At 40.6% G+C, this 26,345-nt stretch overlaps 1 protein-coding gene across 10 annotated transcripts in view; it reads left to right on the top strand.

The window, feature by feature from the left end:
• The window catches only part of RABGAP1L (RAB GTPase activating protein 1 like), a 483,894-nt gene that overhangs the window by 58,971 nt on the left and 398,578 nt on the right, over positions 1–26,345 (top strand). For all 10 annotated transcript variants that reach the window (XR_010917038.1, XR_010917039.1, XM_067532377.1 and 7 more), the window contains exons 6-9: positions 683–843; positions 2,171–2,281; positions 16,607–16,673; positions 24,634–24,736. Coding sequence is in view for 8 of the 10 variants with exons in the window: in XM_067532377.1 (XP_067388478.1) it covers positions 683–843; positions 2,171–2,281; positions 16,607–16,673; positions 24,634–24,736 (442 nt within the window). In the remaining 2 variants the exon portion in view is untranslated. The remainder of the gene's footprint in view (positions 1–682; positions 844–2,170; positions 2,282–16,606; positions 16,674–24,633; positions 24,737–26,345) is intronic.

Genomic DNA, 26,345 nt, shown 5'->3' with positions numbered 1-26,345 from the left:
GTTTTCAACCTTTTTAAATTTGTGGACCCCCTAGAAATTTTGGAATGGAGATGTGGACCCTTTTGGAAATTCATCCTGGTCTGTGGACCCGTACCGTAGAAGTCTTAGACTGAAAACTCCCTAGAATTCAACTATAAATGTTGCACATGCTCGACTCCACATTTGACGCAGCAAGAGAAAGGGTGCCAAACTATGGGCTTTTACACTAATGACAACACTTCTGGATTTTGACCTGTAGGTGGGGGTACTCACATACTTTTGATTGATCAGAAAAATGGAATGCCTTTTCTGGGATCTGAAACTTTATTTTCATAGTCAGTTTCGCTGACCCATTAAACGTAGTCTGCAGACCCTCGAGTGCAAACCACAGGTTGAAAACCACTGGTATAGGTGAAACTTGCTGACTTGATAATTTTTGATATGTTGCATCACAAGTGAACATACTTCTGTTACACTAAAACCCATGTTTTTTCCATACATATCCTTATTAAACACTCGAATTGAGCGTGGGAAGGGAGAGTAGGAGAGAAGAGAGGTAAAATTATTTCCTTTTAAGAATTTCAAAAATATGCTTGCTGAGAACTGATCTCTTGAGGGAATACATTACAACTGCATGTTTTTCATAAGATGATGAATAAATAGGATCAGTACTCTTATTCTTTTTTCCCCCTCCCCTTTTCAGGTCAGCAGAATTTTATATAGTTTCTCAACAGCATTCAGACGTTCTTCCAAACAAGCCTCAGATCATGTTAAGGATTCTGTTCTTCCGACCCCAGATAGTGATGTGTTCACTTTCAGTGTCTCCTTAGAGGTCAAAGAAGATGACGGTAAAGGAAATTTTAGGTAATTTGAAAAAATGGAGAAATATTAGAAGCCTCCATAAAACATGTGCAGCTGTTTTGAGGGGTGTGTGGCTAGCTAGCATGTAGTGAAGAAACTGGCTGGGGTTTTTTTGCTATATGCTAATTTTTTTCTTTAAGAGATTATTGCTGTGTTTGTCTTAATTCCTTTTTTTGTAGAAGCCTAACCTGATTCAATATGAATCAAGCTTTATAACTGTTTAAAATATTAGTTCTTGGTGGACATGCTCAAATGTTCCTACGAAACTTGGAAAGTTAGTTGAGTCCTAGCTTGCTGAAAAATTGTACCAATGTTTTCTGGGGTTTCTTTCATTACAATTAAACTCTTTTAACTGAGTTTTAATAAGCCGGTAAATTTGAATCAGGATGTTAAGGATACAGAAGAAAATCTTGGAAAAATGTCTTGAAGCATTGTGGAGGTGGCAAAGGAAACAAATTTCACTAAGCATGGGCAGACTTCTCTTAATAACACACAGCCCTCTTTGGGTGTGATTTAAGACACACAGATGTGGGAATTTTGGATGGAAAGGGGTAGTAACGGAATTCATTTTTATTTTATGTAACACTTGTTTCTGTTTTTATATTTTGCTTGCTGCCCAACTATGAGCACCTAATGTTCTTATGCTGTAGTTTAAGATAGCTATTGATTGGGAAGCAGCCTTAAACTATAGGAGGTAAACATGCAAATAATATCTGCAAACATGAAAATGAAAAGTACAGAAATTTTGGCCCCGAAAGGTATGGGGCAAAGATTTCTCTTGTTCAGTATTCATTTGCTGATAAAAGGTGAATGAAAGGATGAGAGGATGTGAAATGATTACAGACATGGGTGGCTCTGTTGGAACTAAGGGGGCTATCACTAGAACCCTGTGGTTTTCACAAATATGAAATAACACAACATAAAATGAAATAAAACAAAAAGACTTACCCAGTGTTGGCAGCTCCTGCTGCTCCTGTCCTGTGGATTAGCCAGGCCAAACCCTAGTGGCTCTGCAATCCTGTGCGCCAGGTCACAACACTGGGAGTGGGAAGCCATGCTTTGTGGGACAAATGTCACCACTGTGGGTTGAATGCAGTGCAGTGTCACTCTGCAACACCCCTCCCAGGTCTCCCATTTGCTGTGGGGCAGGCCCAGACACCCCTCCTCCCACAATAAAACAAAATGAAATTCCCCCAAAATAAAATGAAAATATATATATATAATTTTTTATGAGGCTCTAGCTATCACTACATCATATCACTAACAGTTATCCACCTATATTGTGCTATATATATATATATATGCAAATGGAACTAATTCTTGTTTTTAGCCCTGTGCCAAAGGACAGAGAGAAATTTTATTTCAAATTGAAACAAGGAATTGAGAAGAAAGTTGTGATCACAGTCCAGCAACTCTCAAACAAAGAATTGGCCATTGAAAGGTAAGCATCATATAAAGTAAAACAGGTTAAGTGTAAGGAAATGGTCTCTAATGTGCTTGTCGTCGCCCTAACTGAACCTGTGATTCAGTTCCACTGAATACATTTATGTACTAATTTAATAATACATGTGCACTGAATTCAGACTTGAAACTCTAATGAGCTAACTTGTGTATATGGCCTAGTGTTTCTTCTTCTTAAATATCCAAAGGAATAGAAAAATATAGGTTAATGTTGTATATAGGTTAACTGGTTACTAGTGGCCAAAACACCTTCTAGCTAATATATCACTTTTGGAATTATTTCAGTGTTAAGATTAGCCTTCACTACTTATGGGGCAAATATTGGCTCAGCAAATACTTGGAGCTACAGTTGATTGAGGCCTGATTTAAAACAAACACAAACAAAAACCCTTCTGTATGTTGCATGAAGATTTGGCTCTTTACTTTGGTACCTAAAGGAGGCAGAGGGGACATATTTTCTGAAAATCTGACTCATAATATTCAGACAAGACTTAGAATCATAGAATCATAGAATATTAGAGTTGGAAGGGACCTCAGGAGGTCATCTAGTCCAACCCCCTGCTCAAAGCAGGATTAACCTCAGCTATATCATCCCAACCAGGGCTTTGTCAAGCCTCACCTTAAAAACCTCTAAGGATGGAGATTCCACCACCTCCCTAGGTAACCCATTCCAGTGCTTCACCACCCTCCTAGTAAAAAACTTTTTCCTAATGTCCAACTTAGACCTCCCGTCCTGCAACTTGAGACCGTTGCTCCTTGTTCGGTCATCTGCCACCACCGAGAACAGCCTAGCCCCATCCTCCCTGGAACCCCCTTTCAGGTAGTTAAAGGCCGCTATCAAATCCCCCCTCACTCTTCTCTTTTGCAGACTAAACAAGCCGAGTTCCCTCAGCCTCTCCTCATAAGTCCTGTGCTCCAGCCCCCTAATCATTTTGGTTGCCCTCCGCTGCACTCTCTCCAACTTGTCCACATCCTTTTTGTAGTGAGGGGCCCAAAACTGGACACAATATTCTAAATGCGGCCTCACCAATGCCGAATAAAGGGGAATAATCACTTCCCGTGACCTGCTGGCAATGCCCCTCCTAATGCAGCCCAATATGCCATTAGCCTTTTTGACAACCAGGGCACACTGCTGACTCATATCCAGCTTTTTATCCACCGTTACCCCCAGGTCCTTTTCTGCAGAGCTGCTGCCCAGCTCGTCGGTCCCCAGTCTATAGCTGTGCATGGGATTCTTCCTTCCTAAGTGGAGGACTCTGCACTTGTCCTTGTTGAACCTCATTAGATTTCTTTTGGCCCAATCCTCCAGTTTGTTTAGGTCACTCTGTATCCTATCCCTACTTCTTGCTCTGCTTCACCTCTTGTTTGCATTTTTGGATTTGCCTACAATTCTTTGTCATTTATTGACTTTAACTGCTTTTGGTGTTGCTTAACGTGTCAAATATATGGAAAAAATGTAGTACATCCATTGCAGCCTTTTGTGTCTAGTATGTTCCTATTGAAATTCTGGCAGCCATATCTGCTAAAGCCACATTTGCTATTCTAACATCTTAATAATATAGAAACAGTGGGGAGTTGGTGGCTCACTGGATTGATAATGGGATATGAATCCTCTTCCTATAGCTTAATTTCAGATCCAGCAAACTGTAAGTTGACGTTAATGCTCTGATGCCCATTTATTGAAATTCTTGAATCTGCCATAAGGTTTTCCATTTTGTTTTCTTCCATGGAAGTCTCCTACTGTTCAGATCTGGCCAATGTTTCTTAAAGCCCCTCTTTTAGTGAATTTTAAATAAAATTATTTAGGAAATAATATGCATCGAACATGTACAAGTAATGATATAATTAGTAAGATATATAAATAAATATAAGAATTGTATAAAAATATTTGACTATGCTCTCAGGCATTAAAACTCTTCCTTGGAAACTGCAGTTTTTTGTGTGATTGGTCCATTCTTGGTGTGCATATGCCCCATATGTGCGAGATTGGATTCTTTCAGCCATCAGTGTCTATTGGTGCTGTGCCTGGATGCTACGTTACTTGTGTCCCTCCTCCTCCACCTGAAGACTTAAAGGGTGGAGTGGTCCGACAGTCCTTCAGTTCTTTTCTACCACCTGTGGCAGTGAGAGATACTGTCTGCTTGCTTCCCTCTGCGCTAGTGTTAGTAGGTACTAGTATTGCTAATTAGTTACTAGCGTTAGTTTTTTATTCAGTTGCCACAAGCCCTAACCTTTAGGCAGAAATTCAGTTTATAGGTAAGACCACCATATACAGGGTCTCTGACAATTTGACAGAAGCAAAATTCCTGGGTTCAAAACCTGCCCCTTTTGTGCAAAGCTTTAATAGATGCATGAACACTGCAAAACAAACACACAAAAAATCCCATGACAGCAAAACTCAGAGCCTCGGTCAACTGTCTCGGATAGTGGGGCTTTCACTATGTGGCTAAAAATAGCAGTGTAGATGTTCCTACGCAGTCTCTGAGAACCACCCCCTCACTGGGTTTCAGAGCCCAAGCTCCAGCCTGAGCAGAAACATCTACACAGTTGTTTTTAGCCCTAAAGTGTGAGCCATGCAAACCTGAGTCAGTATACTCAGGCTTCGAGACTTGCTGTTGCAGGGTTTTTATTTTATTTTATTCATTGCAGTGTAGCTGTACCTGGTGCCTCTTTTGTTTGAGAGGGACATATTCCTGAGCAATTGTTCTGTATGTTGCTCCTTCTCTAAATGGACTCAAAAGCTAGAGGCCCACCTAAAAATGTTCCTCTGGAGTGCTATCTACAAGTAATCACGGACACTAAAAGGAAGCATGTAGCTCTACTTTAGTCCTCTTGTCATTTCCTACTCATGAGTGCTACAGTGAGTTGAGATTCCACCCTGACTTCCTGTGTTAGTCTGCCTCCATTTTGGTGTCTGTGACCTCAGAGAAGGGTAGGAAGGCGCATCGCTCCAGTTCTGAGCTAATGTGTACGTCACCCTCTGCTGCTGATTCTTGTGTCTCAACTTGGTAGGCATCAGTGTCTCTGGCTCTGATTTGTTTCTGACTCAACAGTCAAAGGTCAGCCAACTGCCTGACAAAGATCCCTGGGTGCCAACTGTAACCTTGTTTGATATGTCTTCAATTAATAGTTTAAACATAAGGAATAAAATCATACTGAACTCTATAAGGGTTGAGCTTCCAGGGTGGTTACAGATAATTTAATTTAGTGGAGGACTATGACTGACAATGAGTGATTGAATTACAGACACTATTTAATGAAAAAATTAGTTAAAGCAAACCGGAATAACAATATAACCATACACTACATTTATATTCACAGTCCGAGAATAAATGGTGCATTCTGGGATTATCAGTTCCTGGATGAGAAGAATGGGTGAATAGTCCTTTCTGTAACGGCACTCTGATGGTGGATGAGCATGCTAATCTAAAATTTGTGCAATACCCTTTTATAATAAATTATAACACTCGTTAGCACTTATACTGTATCTATATTTCCTCTAGCACATTAAATCTTTCATACCCGAAAACACAAATATCTTATACTTCTTTATTGACTATTAATATTAAACATCATTCTAATTACTATTTGCATCAATGCTAATTCAGTGGTTACTAGTATTCCAAAACATGCAAAAATTCCTCCACAACACTAGCTAACCCCAGTTAAAACAAAAACATATTTACTACATGACCCAAGGTTATGTCTTGAGTCATTTTTATTAATATCTCCATTCATGCTAACAACTTCACTTTAGCTAGTGTGAAGCCTGAACCTTAGGCCTAAAGGCCTGCTCCCTACTTGCATTTCAACACATTTTCAGTTAGCATAAGCAAACATTACACTCATGGTCTATACCACTAAACCTGTGAACTGCCCTTCCTGTGGCACAGTCACCTTAGTACTTGGCATATTGGTGCTGTTCCTGTTGGCACCTACAGTATATATGGACCAAATGATTTATCTGTGGGCCTCATTGAAGATCACCATCCCTGGATAGGTTGGTGATGGTGCTGACTAGATCACTCGTCACTGAGACCTTAATGTTGCAAACAAGCGAAGTATTGGTGACACTGGTCCAGTCCCCTACTTGAATCGAAGGGACAAAAGAGCACCCTTGTAACTCCTGGAAGGGCAGCCCCACTTTTGTAGGAGGCTTACTTCTTTTCATCCTCCCCACTGGTGCACATTATGGGCTTATTTCCCACTCTCCTTTCCTTCCCTCTATTGGGATCTCAGTGGAAATCCGGGATAGACTCCAGGGACTGTTCTCTCAGTAGGAAAAGGCATGGATTGCAGAGAACAGGTCACCTGGTATCCTTCTCTTGTCCGCTAGTCCAGTATCCATATACCTATCAACCTTTGCCTACTAGGTAACCTATCCCTGAAAACCATTAGCTACTTGTCCCCCTTTCCAGGGCTAGATACCTCTTCTCTCAAAAGACAGTATAAACTTTTCCTGCCAGGTCAACTAATGCAGCATCAGATATTAGTGTGACGGGGAGGAGAGCTCTTTCTTAGCTGTGGTGCACTTGGTATCTTCCTCCCACCAACAAATTTGACACCACCATTGAGAGTCTGTCAGAACATCCTACAAATGTCCTCCCTCTCTGTCTCTGTTTTTTTTTGGTTTTTTTTTGTTTTTTGTTGTGGAAGCCTGGAATGGGGTCAGTTCAGACCAGTGGGTCCTGGAGATTGTCAGCAAAAGGTACTGCATTCAATTCCAATCCCTTTCTACCTCTCACCCTTCTTCAGGACTCCTCTCACATGATACTGTTGAAACAAGAGGTGGACTCCATCTACTGCCTGCAACAGGCCGTGGCAGGATATTTTATTTCCATTACTTTCTCATTCCAAAGAAGAAAGTAGTTTGGCATCTCATTCTGGACTTTTAGCATCTCAACAGGTTCATCTGGCATTTCAAGTTCAGGATGGTAATTCTGGCCTCCATAATTCTTTTGTTAAATGCTCAAGACTGGCTCACAGCTCTCAGCTTTCAAGATGCCCATTTTCACATGTTAATGCATCTGGCCCTCATGAAATTCCTCCCATTCCTAGTAGGAACATCTCACCACTTGTATGGTGTCTTGCCCTTTGGTCTTTCCACAGGACGGAGGGCATTCAGAATGCTTGGAAGTCCTGGCATTTCATCTAAGCAAACAGGTAATCCAGTTCTACTCATAGCTCGATGACTGAGTGATCCTCAGAAGATCACCCCAATATCAACTTGATTTAGGTGACCTTACAATTCTTATCATACTGGGCCTCAAAATCTTCAAGCGTTGTTCCTGTGGGTGCTCCACTTCAGGTGTCGGTGCATCCCGGTGCTGTAAATCGGAGCTTTCTGCAGCAGTGCCTGTCCGGGCTGCATGTGCACGGAGGGTGTCTCGGGGCGCCGTTTGTGCCTCAACCGTCGCTTGCGCAGCCCAACCCCCTCAGTTCTTTCTCAACCATCCTCGGCCTGAGACGGAGCTCCGCAGCACTCTCTTTGCCTGAGAATATAATCCAGATATAGTTAGTTTTAGAGAACGTTTTACTCACAGATAACTTAGTTAAGAGAGGGTATATTTTTGAGGGGGGGGGGGGAGGGGAAGAAGAAGAAGAAGAAGAGAGGAGGTCGTTCCTCCTTAGACTACCTAAAATGCCTGGAGCACCAGGATTCAAAAGATGTGAACCTGCAGAAATGCAATCTTGGTCTCCAATGGTCATACCCTCTATGTCATGTGCCTCAGAGAGGGACATGTCCCAACTAATTGCACTCACTGTGCTAACCTTAAGGCGAGAGCTAGGGGAGACAGATATCTCCGCCTGAAACTTATTCTTGTGGAGAAATCCCTTCAACCCATCTCTGAACCCAGTATCAGAGACAAGGGCAGGGATTTGGCTCAAACCTCTACTGAAAAGAGGAAAAGAGCCCCAACTTCACCCAGCAGAGATGTGCCAAAAAGAACACGGCCAGATCTTTACCCCCAATGCTGACCACCTCAGGGAAGAGCACTCTTGGTGCCCCGACTACTTCCAGCACTGACGGCATCAAGAAGACATTAGTGCCGAGCTGCAAACCGGAGTCTGTCACGGCATCCTCAATACTGGCCAAGATGGTGTTGAGATCCATCATGACACAGATGCCACCACCACTGGCACCATCATCAACACTGTCAGCAGCACCGTCACCACCCTCAGCACCAAAGAAGGCAAAAACTAATTCTATGGTACCGACCACTCTGCCGGTTGAAAAGACCACCTTGATACCAACAGCACTAAAGCAACAGCCATGGCACCGCACACGGAAGGACACTCCTCCATCACATTACCCTCTCAATGCACCAATATATCACCCAAACAACAGGCATCGCAATTATCAATCTCGCCCATCGCCATTCCATTCACCAGCGATGATGAGGATGTCATGCAGGGAGGGGTTTTCTCCCCATACCACTCATCCCCGGACAGAAGGGAGTCAGTATCTTCCTCTAGATCACTGGCACAAATCGAGAAAACCATAAAGGAGTGGATAGAACAAATGAAACTGTTTTCCTAGAGATCTTTTCTTACACAGTGGCCTCCTTGGGACTCATGAGTATCATACAAAGCTCTACCCTACAGCATCTGCCACAGCTACAGATAAACCTATTCCTCCATCCCCTGAACCATGGGAGACTCAGGAGGAGGAAATGGATGAGACAGATGAGGGGGTGCAACAGGATACCTCACCATCCCATAACTCATCCTCATCTCCTGACAAGGCAATAATGCCACCACTGCCCACCTCAGCTGATGATAGTTGTCTAAATGTGTGGCAATAAGCCATGAAATATCCTTACAGGAGATGGAAGAGAATCAACATAAACTATTACAGATATTGTATACATTGGCTAATACAAAAATTGCGCTGCCCATTAATGATGCAATAATGCAACATGCTGATACTATCTGGCAGACACCCACATCGACTCCACCAATCTATAAGAGGGCAGACAGGAAATATTATGTTCCCTCAAAGGGCATGGAATTCCTGTTCACTCACCCTCCTCCTAACTCCATGGTAGCCGACGCTGTGCAACACAGAAACAAACAATCACAACAGAAGTCCACTCCACAGGACAAGGACAGCAAAATATTGGACTTATTTGGCTTCAAGGTGTATTCATCAGCAACCTTGCAATTCAGAGTGGCTAACTATAATGTCCTATTGGCCCAATGTGATCATAACTACTGCAAGATCAACAAACTGACACAGTACTTACCAGAGGATAAACAAGCACAACTCTCAAATCCTTAGTAGATGAGGGCCAGTTAATCACCCGAACATTCCTGCAGGCATCCCTCGAGGTTGCAGATACGGCAGCTTGAACAACAGCAACAGCAGCAGCACCTTCTGGCTGCAATCGTCAGGTATTCCTAGGACCTGTAAACAAATGTGGAAGATATGCCATTTGACAAGGAGAAACTATTCTCCAAAAAGACGGATAAAACCCTACACTCAATGAAGAATTCTAGGATGACCCTCAGAACCCTAGGAATCTACACCCTGTCCTTTAAACACAGGCGATACTATTCTACCAGAGGAGAGACTTCTCCTCCATGCATCAGCAGAGGCCATATGACACCTATAGACAGAAACAGAGACCCCAGAGGAGGAAACAAACATCTAATCAGTCAACTTCCTCACAACCGTCACAGACAAAACAGGTGTTTTGAAGTATTGGTCAAGGGTCTGAGATGCACCCCAATGGCCAAAGCAGCAACCTTTTTCGGTCATCATTTACGTCCTTTTTACACCAATTGGGCAGCAATTACTACAGACACATGGGCCCGACAGATCATCCAACTGGGCTTACTCCAACTGTTTCACATCCACACCCCCACCCATCCTTCCTCCCCATCCCTCTTCAGGGACCCCTCTCACAAGCACCTGTTACAATAAGAGGTACAACTGGGGGCAATAGAATAGGTCCCATCACAATAGAAGAATTCATGTTGATAACGCATCTAAAAGAACCAGTTACTGTATAAGTAGTTGTTCTTTCATAATAGAGAATACCTAACTGCCCTTAACTACATTGGCAAGGGGAATGATTGGTATAGTATAATTGGGAAGTTCCTCCTGAATAGTAACATGAAAAAAATTAAAATGAAAAAGTCCACCAGGTGGCAGTCTTATCAAAAGAATTCAAGTACACTTTCAAGTCACATATAATGAAAAAGATGAGAAAAGTAATACATTAATCAGTGATTAGTAGGAGAAAGTACCTTGAAGTGGTTAAGAGAGTCTCAGCACAAAATAATAATAAAAAAATTTTTTAAAAGGTGTGTATCTTTCACTGTCTTCCAGATTTCTTGTAAAATGAAAATTAAAACTCTTTAGACAACTAAAATACAGTAAAAATATTACCTTTAAACTCCTTTGTGTGATTTTCTGTATCCTGAAACTCCATTTCTTCTCTTTGGGAAAATAGAATTGAAAACAGGATATAGAATAATTTGGCCTGTAAATCCACGCCCAATGTCCTGATACAACTTAATTTCTGTATCCAGTAACTATCTGTAAATGGTATGTCAAATATAGTATTAAAATACAACCCTTTCTTTGCTGTGGGAGTGGGAGGCATTATGATAGTCTGTAATTACATAATTGCACACTAATTTTTCCCTGTCTTTTTCATTATGCACAATGGGTGGTGGAGGGATACAAGACAGTAACTTTATGGGCAGCTGTAAATCTGTCATTCCCTATCTTTTGGGTGTTTGAATTTGCAACCTAAAGAACTTAGTTTCTGTATGGAATATACATATATATTTGTAAAAATACCAAAGCACAAAAAAAGGAAAATTAATTTCTAATTTTAGTATTTAAACAAGATCTTGTTTATAACCACATAACTCAAAAATGGTTAAACAGATTTTGCTCAAACTTCACAAAAATCCCATTGATATCAAGCAAGCCATGGAAAATTTCAGCTCTAAAGGAATTAAGTTGGAGTCTGGAAAACAATACAAATGTTTTGTTAGACAGGAATTATACTCTTTGTGGTGTGTGTGTGAGGCTGTGCAGATACATAGCTGACCCTAGCTAGTCAGTTCTTCATTTTCCTGAATTTCAGTGGTCTGTAAGGAAGTAATTAGTGTTCCAGCTTGTCTGTCTGAAAAGGAAACTCAACTTTTTGCAAAGCTGAGAATTTATGCTCCTGGTGAGGCTACACATGGATAATATATAGTGGAAATTCATACAGGAAATTCTTGTATAGCTAACTATGCTGAACAGCAAAGAGCTAAGTCTCTTTTACACCCAAAACAATTGTATTTTTGTCTTCCTATATTCCAGTTTGATGAAGCTCAGTTTGGGTTCTGTAAATCTGCATGTGTTAATAGTTTCCTCTTGGGCCTAGTGGATGAAAGTGATTTTGGGTTAATTAATGACTGGCTCACATATGATCCTCAGAGTTCTTTCAGCTCCTAGCAACCAGTGACAATTCAGGAATAGTTGTTGCATTAGTGCCTAGTTATTTAGTTTTTACAAAAATGAAATTGCCTCTAGCTGATTTCTCTTCTCTTCAAACGGTGTATTTTCTTGGGAAAACATTAAGAATTATTTGTTTCATTCTCTACTTCAAAAACATTAATTTAAGCTCTGCCTATAAAGATTCCCACTTCTTTTTAGTGTCATTTAGATGATTTTCCAAGTTTTGATAGTTAGAGAGGCTACAGAATTAATTTCTAATTTCTTTTGTAGTTGGAGGCTATGGGACATCAGAACATTTATTTCATTTTTTTGTATTTTCATGCAAACTTCAAGATCTGTAAAACATTTGGTCTTTAGTAGTCTTAAATGATGATTTGATATGAGTATCTTATTAACTACTTTAAGTAAGTGCAGTAAGAAATCTGTTATAAAAAGGTTCACTTGCTTTAGAGTAATTGACAGTTCTAAAGCACAGTACTTGGAAAGCTTATGGATCAATGTTTTAACTGACAAATCACAGGATGAGAATGCTGATGGGAGTTTGTTATGGACCACCAAATTAGGCTAGAGAACAGGATAAGGCATTTCTTTAAACATCCATCTATAATATGTAGAAAGAAAAATCGCACTATTGTGGGAGATTTCACTCTGGGGACATACACTGGAAGTCTCATGCTACCTTGGAATTCCTAAAAAATTATAGATTTTCTAACAAAGTATTACAACTTGAGGTAATTCTAGGAGACCTCCTAGATTTTGTTTTTTGTGATTACAACTTTGGTTAACAAAGGTAACTGCGTTGATCTAATCTACTTAGACTTCTATAAGTCATGTGACTTAGTACTGCATAACCTGATTAAAAAAGTAACTCTATACAAAATCAGAGCAGCACACATTAAATGAATTAAAAACTGGTTAACTGATCTCAGAGTAATTGTAAATGGGGATTTATAATCTGAAAGGGAAGTTTCTAATGGAGTCTCAGAGGGATCTGTTCTTGGCCCCATGCTATTTATTCTCTTTATCAATAGTCTAGAAGAAAATATATTATTGCTGGTAAAATTTGCAGATGAGACAAATTGGCAATGTGGTATATTAAGGATAGGTCAGTTCTGTAGAGCAATCTGCATACACAGTAAACTGGGCTCATGAACAACATGCATTTTAATACAGCTAAATACATGGTTGTGCATCTAGAAATGTAAAATATGGGTCACATTTTTAGGGTGGGATTATATTTTTGGAAAGCAGGGATTCAAAAAGGGGCTAAGGGTCATGGTGGATAACCAACTGAACATGCGCTTGCAGTGCAGTGCTGTGGCTAGAAGAGCAAATAAATCCTGGGGTTTAGACATGGGGAGTTGTTAATACCATTGTATATGGCATTAACAAGAACTTTACTGGAAGTCTATGTCCAGTTTTGATGTCTACATCTACACTATACAAAGGATGTTGACAGATTCAGAGAAATTTAAATTTTAGAACTTGGAAGGTAAGGAGAAATTAGATGTTATAAGATGTTGTTAATGTGATATAGTTTTTCACATTTGGGGCCACTGACTTCAGTCTTGCTCTGGCAGGGAGTGACTGGTTATTGTTATCTGGTCAAATGAGTTGTTAATTTTCTCTGTGTAGGTATCCTCATCACAGCTGTTAAATATTTTAAGTCTCACTCTCAGGCAGCAGAGAAGCCAACAACAGAATTTGTCTGAAGACTGAAATACCCTTTCATTTCTAGGCAGTGAGCTTGACTTGACCTCACTTACAAATGTAGAGTAACTCCATTCACTTCTGCAGAGAGAGTCTGATTCATACCAGTATAACTGAGGTTAGAATCTTGACCCGTATCATTAGATCATAGGTGCAGAACATCAGCTGGATGCACATGATCAAAGAACTGAACCTTAACTCTAATCCCCTGCATATTATGTTAAGGCCACTGGGTGTACCCATGGATAAGACTTGTTGCATAAATGGAAATCTTTATTAATTTGTGGATGACCGTAGTTTATTTTCAAGGTGGTTCTGATGCTGCAACTTGTTGCATGCAGGCAGAGTGGCGCACTTCTGTGTAGCCTCATTGTCTTTAGTGGGGCTTTGTGCAGATACAGTTGATGACCCACATGCAACAAGTTGCAGGATTGGGGCCTAAAAAGGCAACAGACAGTTCTGAATTGTGTGTCTATCTTCCAGTTTGTTGTCTCTTCCCCGTTAATCCTACCTATTGCTTTTATATACTCACTTGCCTTTTGAAGCCTGTGTAGTTGTTCATTTTTTTATGCTCTATAATAATAAAATAGAAAGAGAGAAAAAGATAATTTTTATATAAATTACTACTATGTCTTATTTATATAATGAAGCAGAAAAAGAATATCACATGCATAAAATGAACAGGAACAAACCTGGTTAATAGGGTAATAATCACTTATGTGGAAAAACCTGTGTTTGTAACAGTTTTTAATATGATATTCACTCTGCTAATGTAATTGTATTGTTTATTACATCTCCACTTAAAACACACCATGCTCACCACACTATTAATTAGTTAGCTGTGAGTCTGCTTTTGTGGATTCCTATGAATACTATATGTCTAAACTGTCTGTTCCTTATGATCCCTATTTGTTGTAACACCTAAATTTTCATTGTGAAACAGTCAAACCTTTCTTCCATTAGAGAAAATTAGGCTATTGTGCAAAAAAAAACTGTCAAAAAGACTAAAATATTGTCTGCTTTTTTATAATTGTCTGTTACTAATGCTGCTCAGATACTTTCTTGATTTTGAGATCTAGTTTCTTAAAAAATATTCTGTGTAATATTGTATAAAATTTGTCCATTTATACATGTGCAGATATATATAAAACTAACCATTCTATTTGTGACAAACCAAGGATTTTTTTTAAAAACTAGCTTTGTGCCTTTGTTTCCCTATCCTGTATAAATAAAGTCTGAAAAGATTGTTTTAAAAAATGTCCTGCTTTATTTAATCTTAAAAATATGAGACGTATTAAGTTTGTTTTTTCCAGGTTTTGCTGAAGTCTTCTTTGGGACTTTAGAGGAAGTATTTTTTTTGTTTTTGTTTTATTTATTTTTTGTAGAAAGATAGCCTTGTGGCTCAAGCACTGGATTGGGATTCAAGAGTTTGGTTCAGTGCAGACTCCTGTCTGACCTTGGGCAAGCCACTTAATCTTTCCTGGTATGGCTGCACTGATCACTCAGCCAGAATCTATGATACCCAGATTTGTGAACTCAGTGTTTCCAAGCCTGTGCTTGAACATCCATATTGCACTGTAAACTAGGGTTTATGTTGCAGGGCCTGGGTTTCACAGCTGGACTAACATGTCCATCCTGCATTATGTTGACCTTCTGACTTGGGTCTGCTGCTTGACCTTGTGCTTGCATCCACACTGCAAAATGACAGGGCTTGGACCTGAGTCACAGTGGGACTCAGACTCTGACTCATCTCCATAGCAGAGCCTTAGGGCTGGTTCACACTTACCGCGCGATTCGGCGGCAGTCGACGGGAGTTACGCAAACTACACCAAGTAGTTTGCGTAACTGACGTCGACTGCTCTGCTTCCCTTCTGCGCGCTGTTCTCACTGTCGCTCTTCCCGTCGGCTCAGCACTACGTTACTTGAGGGGGTGGACTTACTCAGTCAACTTCCTGATCAATTGAGCAGGTCTCACTGACCGCTCAATTGATCAAGAAAGATCGATCTGGCGGCGGCGATTTTGCCACCATCAGTCTGAACATAGCCTTAGGAACTGGGTCTTGAGTGCTTGCTGACCTGAGTCAGGCTGATTTATGTGTGGACAGAAGTGGAGTGGGAGCTGAACCTGAGTCAGAGCCTGGGCTTAGTGTGCATTGTAGTCATACCCCCAGTACCTGTTTCCCCAACTGTAAAATGGGTATGGTAATACTTCCTTTGTTTGTCTTATCTGTTTAGACTTCATGGTCTCCGGGACAGGGTGCTGTCTTTCATTATGTATATAAACAATTAACACAATGGGGTCCTGATCTCAGTTGGAACCCTCTGCAGGCTACTATAGTATAAATCATGTGTTTTGTAAGCTCCCATACCTTAATTGAAGGGACTGGAATAATGAACATTGAAGAAGTATATACTTTCTCCCAAATGGTCAACAGTGTGTATACAGTTCAAAATGTTATATATTTTATAACTTAATCCTTTCCCCTCTCAATTGCTCAAATTTGAACAAAACCCTTCAGCTCATTTGATATGTATATAAAGAAATACAGAAAAAGAAAGCAACAATCCATGTTTTTTCTTTACAATTCAAATTTAAGGTTAGCAATTAACATGACACTAAAATAGGGAATGAACAGAAAAGCATTTTCATTTTGAAGGAACACTGATACTGTATTATAAATGGTGGAAAACAGCATTAAAAATAGTATTTAGTCCTTCTGTACAAAGATAGGTTAAATTTTTTATAAATGTTCCTTGATTTGGTGAAATATTGAATACCTTGCTTTCCTCTCAAATACTTCCTATGTATTGGAACTGTTTTAATGTTTAAATTCTATACTTTAAGCTTTATATTTATTCAGTAAAGGTTAGCTGTTCATAACAGAAATTGATACTTGATTTGTCTTTACCTATCTTTTCAGTAAACCATTTCTTGGCCATGTCTAGTATATATTATGGCATTTGCTGAATGTGTGTGACAACAGAGCACCAGCAGCAGTTTACTGTAGATATGATTCTCCTACACAAAGGGAAAATAGTGGGTGATCTGTGTCATTATGTGCACACTCAAGAAGATACTGCTGTACTTTTCAATGACTCTAATGTTTTTAATTTTTTAAAAACCTTTTGCAGATGCTTTGGTATGCTGTTAAGCCCAGGTCGAAATGTGAAGAACAGTGATATGCATCTACTTGATATGGTAAAAATTATCTTGTCTAACCAACTGGAGGCTATGGGATGTAATTGTAATTCAGTTTTTTAAAAATACCAGTTTTGAAATAATCCCCTTTGAAACTTGAAGCTGAAATTTGTTCCTTTACCAAAATATTTCTTCCATATATTGGTTTATTCTTGTAGAGCTGTTCTTGAATTTTAGGCTGCTCCCATTGGTTTATTAACTAAAACATTTGAAACATTGTTATCCTGGGGAAGAAAGTATTTCTAAAAGAATTAAGTGGACTTTACATACAAAGATGATAAAAATACCAAAAAAAATTTTTTTAAATGCCAACCTTGACAGTATCCCTCAATGGAAGAAAAAAATCCATAATTAAAGAAAATGGTCACTCAAATTAGCAAATAAAGTAGAGCTTTCTATGTTTGTCTGACTTGATTACTTAAATCTAGCAAAGGTGTGATGATAACTTGCATCTTCAAACAAATTTTGTCACTTATTTAAAAAAAAGACATTAATCTATCATATGTAACTGACACGGCTGTTTAAAGAGTCCCTCCTCTGTTCCTCCTTATTTTCAATTTTTTTTATCTTAGAGTATATCCACTGTATATGCCTCAAATTTCCACAAACTTCTGGAAACCCATAGTAGAAGTAACATATATCGTATATTCAGATTGCATATTCAGTAAATCAAATGTTAATCTCTGACAAATTCCGTATAGTGTTTCATCTCTTGTATGACTCTTCAAGCTGCGTTCTTGTAAATGGGAAAAGAACTGACTTCCTCTGAAGTAGGTCAGATATTCAGCAAGGCTGTCTCGCTGCCCCAGAATTCTTCAGTGTTGTCAGAATATGTGCTTGACCAAACACCGAGTAAATATATTTTAGGAATATATCTGGATAATAAGAACCTCACCGATATCAGTTTTGCCGATGGCATAGCATTCTTCAATCCCCATACAGGCCTCCAACTGTCATGGATCCCCAGAATCGGTGCTACTCCACCCAACTTTGGAACCATCTCTTGGAAGAAATCCTTTGATATGCTGGACCCCAAAGGATCTGACTCTTCCTTCAGGGTAGGCCACTCAGCCTCTCCACCTCCTGAGACTGAACCTCTGGGGCATCAGCACTCCTGCTTCACATTGTGAACTCTGTTCAGTGAGTCCAACTGAGATAGATTCCTGCTAGAGACTTACACACTTTTCAAGGACTAAAGCACCTCACCCAGTGTTTGTAGTGGCATTCAAACACATTTTCAAAACAGTGGAGTTTTAGTAAACAGAAACACGCACAAGTCTTTAGATTAGCACAGATAAATTAAGGTTAAAGAATAGTCCATTCTGGTCATCCCAGAGCCCCAGCCAACTGTAGTGAACTCCATTATCAGATTTATGCTCGCACATGTTCTCTCTCACTCTCTCTCTTTGTTCCTTAGTTAGTTCCCAAGCGAGAGAGCTCCCACCTACCTCCAGAAACCAACACTTCTACCCACTCACCTCCAGTCTGTGTCTTTCGTTCTTCAGATGGGGTCTTTACTCAGCTTCCCTGCTGAGAGGCAGGGAAATCCATCAGTCATTGGTGCTTGCATTGTCTGTCCGCCCTTCTTATTGATCTGGGTTGATTTCAACCAATTCCTTAAGGGCTCTTCATTCTACCCAGACAGGCAGGTGATGAACACACCTTTGCCTGCCTGGAGAGCAAACGTAATCCTTTTTCGCTATCTGGGTAGCAATGCACCATAGAGGGGAAACTGAGGCACACATAAGATTCATAAAAATACTACAGAAAATTCTCACTTTGTCAGATCCACTAATTGCCAAATCAATGGCACTTAAAGCTTGGGAATGTTTAATGGCAGAAGTTGGGCTGAAAATTAATTGAAATAAAACTGAAGTTCTTCCAGCTGGTGATTTTGAATGTGGTGTGGGAACCCACTAGTCAATATGACTGTGTTGGGTGACCACCTACCTTGGCTATGTTATGGGTAGCATGGATGGCATCAAGGAAGAACTCGAAACCTTCATTCCAAAAACGTTAGCAGTAATGGGGCGCTTCATCAAGAATATCTTTTGAAAACCAAACACTGTGATAAGTAGAGAGAGGGAATTGAGGATATACAATGATCAGTATCTTGACCTATGGGACTGAAACATGGCCTCTAATTGTTAAGATGGAAAAGAAGTTGGACACCATTCAGAAGAAACATCTTGAATGATTGAAAACATCCAGTGGTTGGAATGCAAGTCAAATGAAGAGATCAGTCTTCTAACTAAACAAGTCCTGCTCTCTCAAACAGTTGCCCAATGCTTTCTAAGGTGCTATGGTCATTTGCTCTTGAAAGCCTACCAACTTCCTTGTGAGAGTCATCTTTGACCAATGAATGCAGAATGGAAAAAACCATCCAGAAACCTAAAACACAATGCCTGGATGGTGTCAACAGACACCTGTCTATTACAATCATTCTACCTGTCCCATATCAGGGAAACTGCACCTGTATTCCCTCTTCGTGGTCCAGCAAGGGCACCCACCCTTAGGCTTCTGGCTCTGCATCTGTCACCTCTCTTGGGTGAAGACCTGCCTCTCTCTCCCTCCTGACTGGGGTTTTTCCAGGCTGCAGAGTTCCCCCGGCACGGCAGACTGTCTCTACAGGCCTGTGTGCACTTAGCTTTTCTCATCAGAAACTATAAACAGCGTAATTGCCCCTGGTTTTAAGTTGCCACACAGCTTTTTCTAAGCAAGCACATTTATTCTTAAGGTAAAAGATGACTATGAAAGCATATTAAAAACAATAAAAGAACCTACACATATACTAATAAGCTTATCAGAGATCACGTCCCCCCTCTACAAGAGTTCTGATTGAGTGAGTCCTTCCAACCCAAAAATTGAGGCCCTCCCTTTGGACAGAAGGTTCTATCTGTTTGCTTGATCAGAAATAGGCCTTAACTCAGTTAACATTTATGCTATGTATCCAAAAATCCTTTCATTGTCCATTGGCCTCTAAAAATCCAGTTTGAACTAGTATAGGTGAGCTTCCCCAGGGGGTGGTGTGTCTCTGGAGGTGTTACAACTTAAGTGAATTTGCCTAATCACTCCACATTGTTCTTAGTTCATGGAGGGCTCTAGTTACCCTCCCCATACAATTGCTGGCCCACAATGATACATAAACTTGATACGATAAACTCTCCCAAAGATATTCTAGTCAATTGCCAGATCTGTCAGACTGTCTTGTAATGCATCAAATTTGGATCAGGATAGAACATCATGAAAATATAACACACATGATGGCCTCTATCTAGGCTATCCAAGCAACAGCATGAGAACTAGCTATAACTTAACTGGTGGCTAAAATGAGTACTAAAATATATTCACTGATTAGCGGGGAAGCCAAAATTAGCCCTGCCGTAAGTAGACACAATTCCACTGAAGTCAGTGGAATTGTACCCATTGTACCCATTTATAACAAGGGCTAAATTTTGCCCTTGGATTTTAATTAAACATTCAGGAAAAGTGTACTAGAAACCATATGTAGATGGTCTAAAGAAGTTGCGTAAGACAAGGAGTTGCCCACTGAAGATTGTCCTTTTATGCATGTTTCACTGTATTAGGATATCACAACCTGTAGCCATCAGTTCCTGTTAGCAGTGGAGGAGCTTGCTTGGTGAGCTGACACTTAATTGTTAAAAGTAACTGGCCTTTCAGTAGTATGCTAGGCATATAGGCCAAAATTTTCAAATATAGATAATTAAAATTAGGTACCTGCATTCATACTTAGACATCTAAATAAGTGACCTTACTTTTTTTAGATGCTCAGAAACAATCAACCTCTCATTTGTTTCCCTGGAACTTAAAATTTTATCCGTTGCTCTTAACTACTACTTGACCTTTTTCAGCTTTTAACTTTTCTATTTTACACTCTGTAGTGAGTTGATTGTAGATACAAATCACAAGTTAAAAATTTCTATAATATTTTAATGTTTGAGTTTTGATTAGTGTTCTACAATATTAAAATCTCAAGATCTTCAAGAAGTGCTTAACTTAAATTGATCAGGTGTTGCTCATCAGTACAATAACCTAGATTTACTCCCAGTCCTTTTATGTCCCTTTGGTTTCCTATGTAAAGTGAGAAAATGGATGACAAGTTGATCCTGGTGTGTTTCATAGTAAGCAATTAAGGTCGATGGCATTAAATTGTTTAGGATGTCCCCTCTAGCAGTCAGGGCACAAGAATCCTAGATCCTAACTAAATACTCCTCTTTCCTCAAAGAGTGAGTTGTCAGCATGAAAGATAATTCCCAAAGATTTCATGGTAAAGTAATTTTTAGGAGTCAGGAAGACATTCCTTTTCTTGGGAAAAGTAATCTTCCTCAAATGAGATTTGACTCAAGATGAAAATTTCCAGTGGTGGTTTGACATCTTCAAAGCATTCTACATTGTCCCATGCCCGCAGTCAAAAAGACATGTCAATGCAGTGAAAGATGCTTCAGAATGTTGGCACGTCTCAGGGGTTTGGCTTTGGCTCTGGCTCAGATGTTGAGGATGTATTTTACTCCCTGTGAAGATCAGAGTAATGACCCTGATGTGATGTCTACCACCTGTTGTCTTCACTGACATCCAAATCCCTCAGTCACTTTAAAGGATTCTTCTTCCTGCCCTGCTGCAACCTGTTTTTTTCCCTAATGAGATTCCTGCAACAACCATCTTTTTTCTTTATTTTTAAAAAAAGCGTGCTGATGACAGAGTGGGACTAAATGATATTAGCTTAAGCCAAGCACAGAGTATGCAAATTTTGGGCGCACTTAGGAAATCATATAAATATATAGGGCTGGAAGGGTCCTCAAGAGCTCATCTAGTCCATTGATCTGCACTGAGGCATGAAAAAGTATACATAGATTATCCCTGACAGGTGTTTATCTAAACTTTTCTTAAAAACCTCCAATGACTTGGGATTCCACAACCTCCCGAGGTAAACCTGTTGCAGTGCTTAACTATAGAGCTAGAATTCTTTTCCTAATACCTAACTTAAATGTCCCTTGCTGCAAACCTGAGCAAATTACTGTTTGTCCTACACTTGGTAGAGATGTAGAACAACTTATCACCATCCTCTTTATAACATTCTTTTAAATATTCAATTACTTATAATGTTCCCCCTCGAGCTGGGTCAAGTGAAAAGTTTTGTTCAATGCAACTCAATGTCTTTCATTTCAGTTTGGGATATTTTAACAAAAACCTAGGAAGACTAGTGTGACCTGATGTGCCTAGAGTAGCCCACATTGAAAATGCCAAGGGCAGGGCAGGCTGCAAAAAGGAGAGCAGATTCTGCAAAAATTGGTGGTTCTAACTGAAGTTAGATTCACCAACCAGTCACAAACAGTGCTCCTGATTCCTCACACTGGTTATCAAGAAGCCCAACAGAAATCACACAGCCCTCTTTATTGAATTTCAGTCTCTGGCTCCCAATCAGCAACTAGGTGCAGTAAAAATAAGTTATTTAAAACTCTATTCCCTTTATAAAATGTTCTTCTAATCCCTAAAGGAGCAGCTACATTACCAGATTAATATAGGGTTGGATCTTACCCAAAATACCATACGGCCAGCCAATCCTTTAGTATCTAAAACTAAAGTTTTATTATAAAAGAAAAGGAACAAAAGAGAAGAGAGACATTAAATGATCAGAGGAATCAGATACATACATATAATTTCAAAGTCTATATATATCATATTCTTGCCAGTATCGGTGAGTTTGTTGGCTTGTAAATTTCCTCTGCATGGGTCTGTCAGTCCTTTGTTCAAAGCTTCAGATGTAGAGAAGTTGATCCAGAGATAAGAAGCAGGAATGAAGACAAAATGGAGATGGTGAAGCTGCCTTTTATATCTTTTGCCATGTGGCTTGTCCCAAATGCAAACTCACAGAATGTGGACATGGAATAGCACTTGGAGTCCACAGGCATGGCCCTACATGTCCTGCTGACTCATAGGCATAGCCCCTGGCTTCTCTCCCTGAGCCACTGTATAGCTGGTTGCCCTTGATGGACCTTCAAGCAGGCTGAATAATGCTGATGCTAATCTGCTTGGGGGTGTCCCCCAGTAACACAGCACAAGTTTTAGATACAGACATATAACATATATTTATAGCTTACAATACAAAGATGATGCATGCATATAGATAAGCTTATCATAATTAGCAAATTCTAACTTTTCCAATGATATCTTACATGGCTTATCTTGTAAGATTCATTGCAATTTTGTTATATGGATATTAAAAATATTATCAATGGTCATCCATGCTTCATACAACATCACAGCCAGAGTCACGAAATCTCTGGAGAATGAGATGGGGGTGAGAGGGTGCTCAAGGCCTCCTTATAACTTTTAGTCCAGTGGTTAGGATAGTCTCCCTTGATGTAGCAGATCAGGATTCAGTTCCCCCCCATGGCCTACGGTGGAGAATGGAATTTGAACTTGAGTCTCCCACATTGCAGGAGAGTGCCTTAGCCACGAGGCTGTGAAATATTCTCATGTGAGTCTCTCGCTCTCTCCGTTGTTGTTCATAGTGACAGTTTTTAGTCATCCATGATTGCAATGAATAGCCATTAGGCCAAGGAAAGTGTGTGAGAATGACTCTATAGCCAGGTGTTTAGGTCACCCACTTTGGATATGGGACACCTAAGTTCAAGTCACTGCTCCGCATCAGGCAGAGGGAGAAAATGAACCTAAGTTTCCTACGTTCCAGGAGACTATGGCCCAGTGGGTAGAGTAAGTTTATAAAAAAGGCACCACCATCACAAGCCTGACAAATCAAAATGGTTTGACATTGTCAAACCATTTTGACTGGAAAAAATGAAAATGTTTTGGAAATGTTCAGTTTGGTTGAAACTATTCTGCAAACTCAGTGTGAATTTGCAAATAGTTTTGGATTGCCTGAAACTGCTTTTTTCAGTGAATAAACTATTCACCAAAAAAATTTCACTCAGCTCTATTGAGCACTTCAGATTAATTACCCAGCACTGTGTCAAATTTGGTGTAGGATGGATGATACTTGTCTCCTCAAAATCTGTGGAGGGTTCACTTTACAAGGCCCTCCTTGATATGAGCAGTGAAGGGGTGCTCTAAAACAGGGAGAGGGCTTCAAGAGTCTAGTGTTTATGCACATATAACCACAGACATGGCAAAAGTTTGTACACATAATCCTGTGTTCAGATTTAAATCTCCCAAGATTGATTTTTTTTTTTTTTTTTTTTTTTTAAGAAGTGAAGGACACTGCATGGCATTGTCTTTCAGTGCAAACACAGGGAGACGTTAACAAAGATGGGTGTGGGTGGGAGGGCTGTTTTGGGTGCATCTGTACATTGTTCTGATATGTGGCCCTAAAGTTTAAGGTTTAATTCTCAAAGAAATCTACTTCATTGGTGGCACATACAAATCTTTCAGCCAGCTGCACACACAGGTGGAACAGGTACAGCTGCACTGTGAGAGATTTCTGCTCCCCCACACTCCCTTCCCGGACATTTGGATGTTGATGAGGTCCTCAGAGATTTTTCCTAGTTTTTACTCTGAATGCTTTCTCCTCTTGCTGATTGTCTTGTTTACTCCTGCAGTCAGTTCTCCTTACCCTATCCTCCATGTCTGCTTTCCCTCTCCTCATCTTCTCACTCTCTTCATTGTCTCCTTTCCCTTCATTTGTTTGTCTAATCCCCCACTCAAAAACAGTGAAATATAAAGCCAGAAACACCCTCTGCCAGAATAAAATACTAACACAAATAATTGAACTAAATGAAAATAAATGTTGGCCAGCTATGATATTGTTCATTCTGCTTGTAAGTTTTATCTTTCCCCCTTGTCTATCTTGTCTGTTTAGATTTTTAAGCTCTTTGGGGCAATGCACTGTCTCACTGTACAGTTCCTAGTACAACTGGGCCCTAGATACTGGTTGGTATCTAGGTGCCACCGTAATGCAAATAATACATGTGTTTGTCCTTAGGAATCCATGGGAAAGAGCTGTGATGGGACAGCTTATGTTATTACTGGAATGTGGAATCCCAATGCACCTACCTTTCTAGTACTTAATGAAGAAACACCTAAAGGTAACCAATTTTTTTTAGCAATGCCATTTGCTTGCATAGTAATTACTTAATATGGTAAAGAATATTTAACCTGATTTAATAAATGTTCTCTCTCTTTATTTCGCTGAGAACATGCTGCATATTTAAGTTTAATAGTAACTGCATGGTAACCCCAAAGGCCTCAGTCAGGATCACAACCTCACTGTGCTAGGAACTGTACAAGCACATACCACATAAAGAATTGCTCATTCTGGCATTTGCTCTTATTGCCAGGTCAGAACCCTGTCTGAGGTCACAGGCAAGTTCCCCTGGGGATCAGAATTTTCAATCCCAAGGGTATTTAGGAGTTATTTCCTCGCCATGCATAGTTCCTGTTTTACTGCTTGGTTGAATCTGGAGCTCATATCCTTTTGTACCTTGATTTTGGCCTTGTCACAGGGTGCTGGCTGAGCCCTGGGGGTTAAGTCAGCCTGCTGCCACCAGAGCCCTAATTTAAGAGGGGAAAGGAGCCAGCTGGGAAAGCTTGCAGGGTCGGGGCTAGCAAGGAGCAGCTGGTAGGCTCACTCAGCCAAGCCATATAAAAGTTAAGGGGAGCGTGGTGGCGGGAAGCCGCAAGAGAAGGGGTGAGTGCTCAGCCTGCAAGGGCGAAGCCACAGTTAGAAGCAAGCTGCTGTGATTAGGGAGCTGAGGCTGCGTGGCCCTAGCTTGGGACTGTTGTTGTATATAGTTGTTGGTGGGGAAGCCTGTAAATAAAGAACACTGGTGAAAGCACGAAGCTGAGGACTATGCATGGTTTGTGGGCGCAGAGGACCTGACCAGCGGGGGGCCCTGTGTGAACCTGCTACAGCCTTCATAGTAGTATTGATTCCTAGGACAGCATAATTATTCTTATTATTATTGGGTTTTTTTAAGGGGATTTTAAAATGTTTTAAAGTTTGTTCTATCTTCGAGTGATTGCTCATATCCATTCCCATATAGGTGTGTGTGCGCTCCGTGCACAGTTTCCCGGAACTTTTTTCCCCTTAGCAGTCCCAGTAGGGTCGGCTCAGGCGCCCCCTGGAGTCCCACGCCCATGCCGCGGCATATAGGGCACTGCTGACCCCACCGGCCCTCAATTCCTTCTTTCCGCCCGTTGACGGTTGCTGGAACATTGCCTCTTGCTTTGCAACTCGCAGTACCCTTACTAGCTCATTGTCTTTCAAACAGTCAGTTAATTAGATAGTTTAGAAACCCTTAGGGGTTCCTTTTCCGTGTTGGGTCATGCCTGGCTCAACCGGGTTCAAGCCCTGCACCGAGTGTGCTAAGCCAGTCCCCGTGAGTGACCCTCACTCCAGCTGCCTCCGATGCCTCGGGGAGCAGCACTGCAGGGACATGTGCAAAATCTGCAGAGCCGTCAAGCCGCGCACGCAGAAGGAGAGAGAAGCGCGGCTGAAGGCTATCTTGATGGAGTCTGCTCTCCGTCCGGACTCCGAACCGGCGTGGTCATCTGCGGCACCGAGTGTCTCCTTGGTGCGGAGCGCTCCACTGGCACGGACATCGTCCACCAAGGGGCCGGCACCGAAGCGCCGCAAGGAGACAGCGCACCAGGACTCCTCCGCTCCGCCAACCCGGCACTGAGGGAGTCCGGAGA

Source organism: Emydura macquarii, unplaced genomic scaffold (genome assembly GCF_026122565.2).
Source record: "Emydura macquarii macquarii isolate MOO-44397 ecotype Brisbane River unplaced genomic scaffold, CSIRO-AGI_Emac_v2 contig_3287, whole genome shotgun sequence".
Classification (NCBI taxonomy): Eukaryota; Metazoa; Chordata; order Testudines; family Chelidae; genus Emydura; species Emydura macquarii.
Note: the sequence above shows the minus strand (reverse complement) of the source record. Positions and strands in the feature narration are given on the sequence as shown.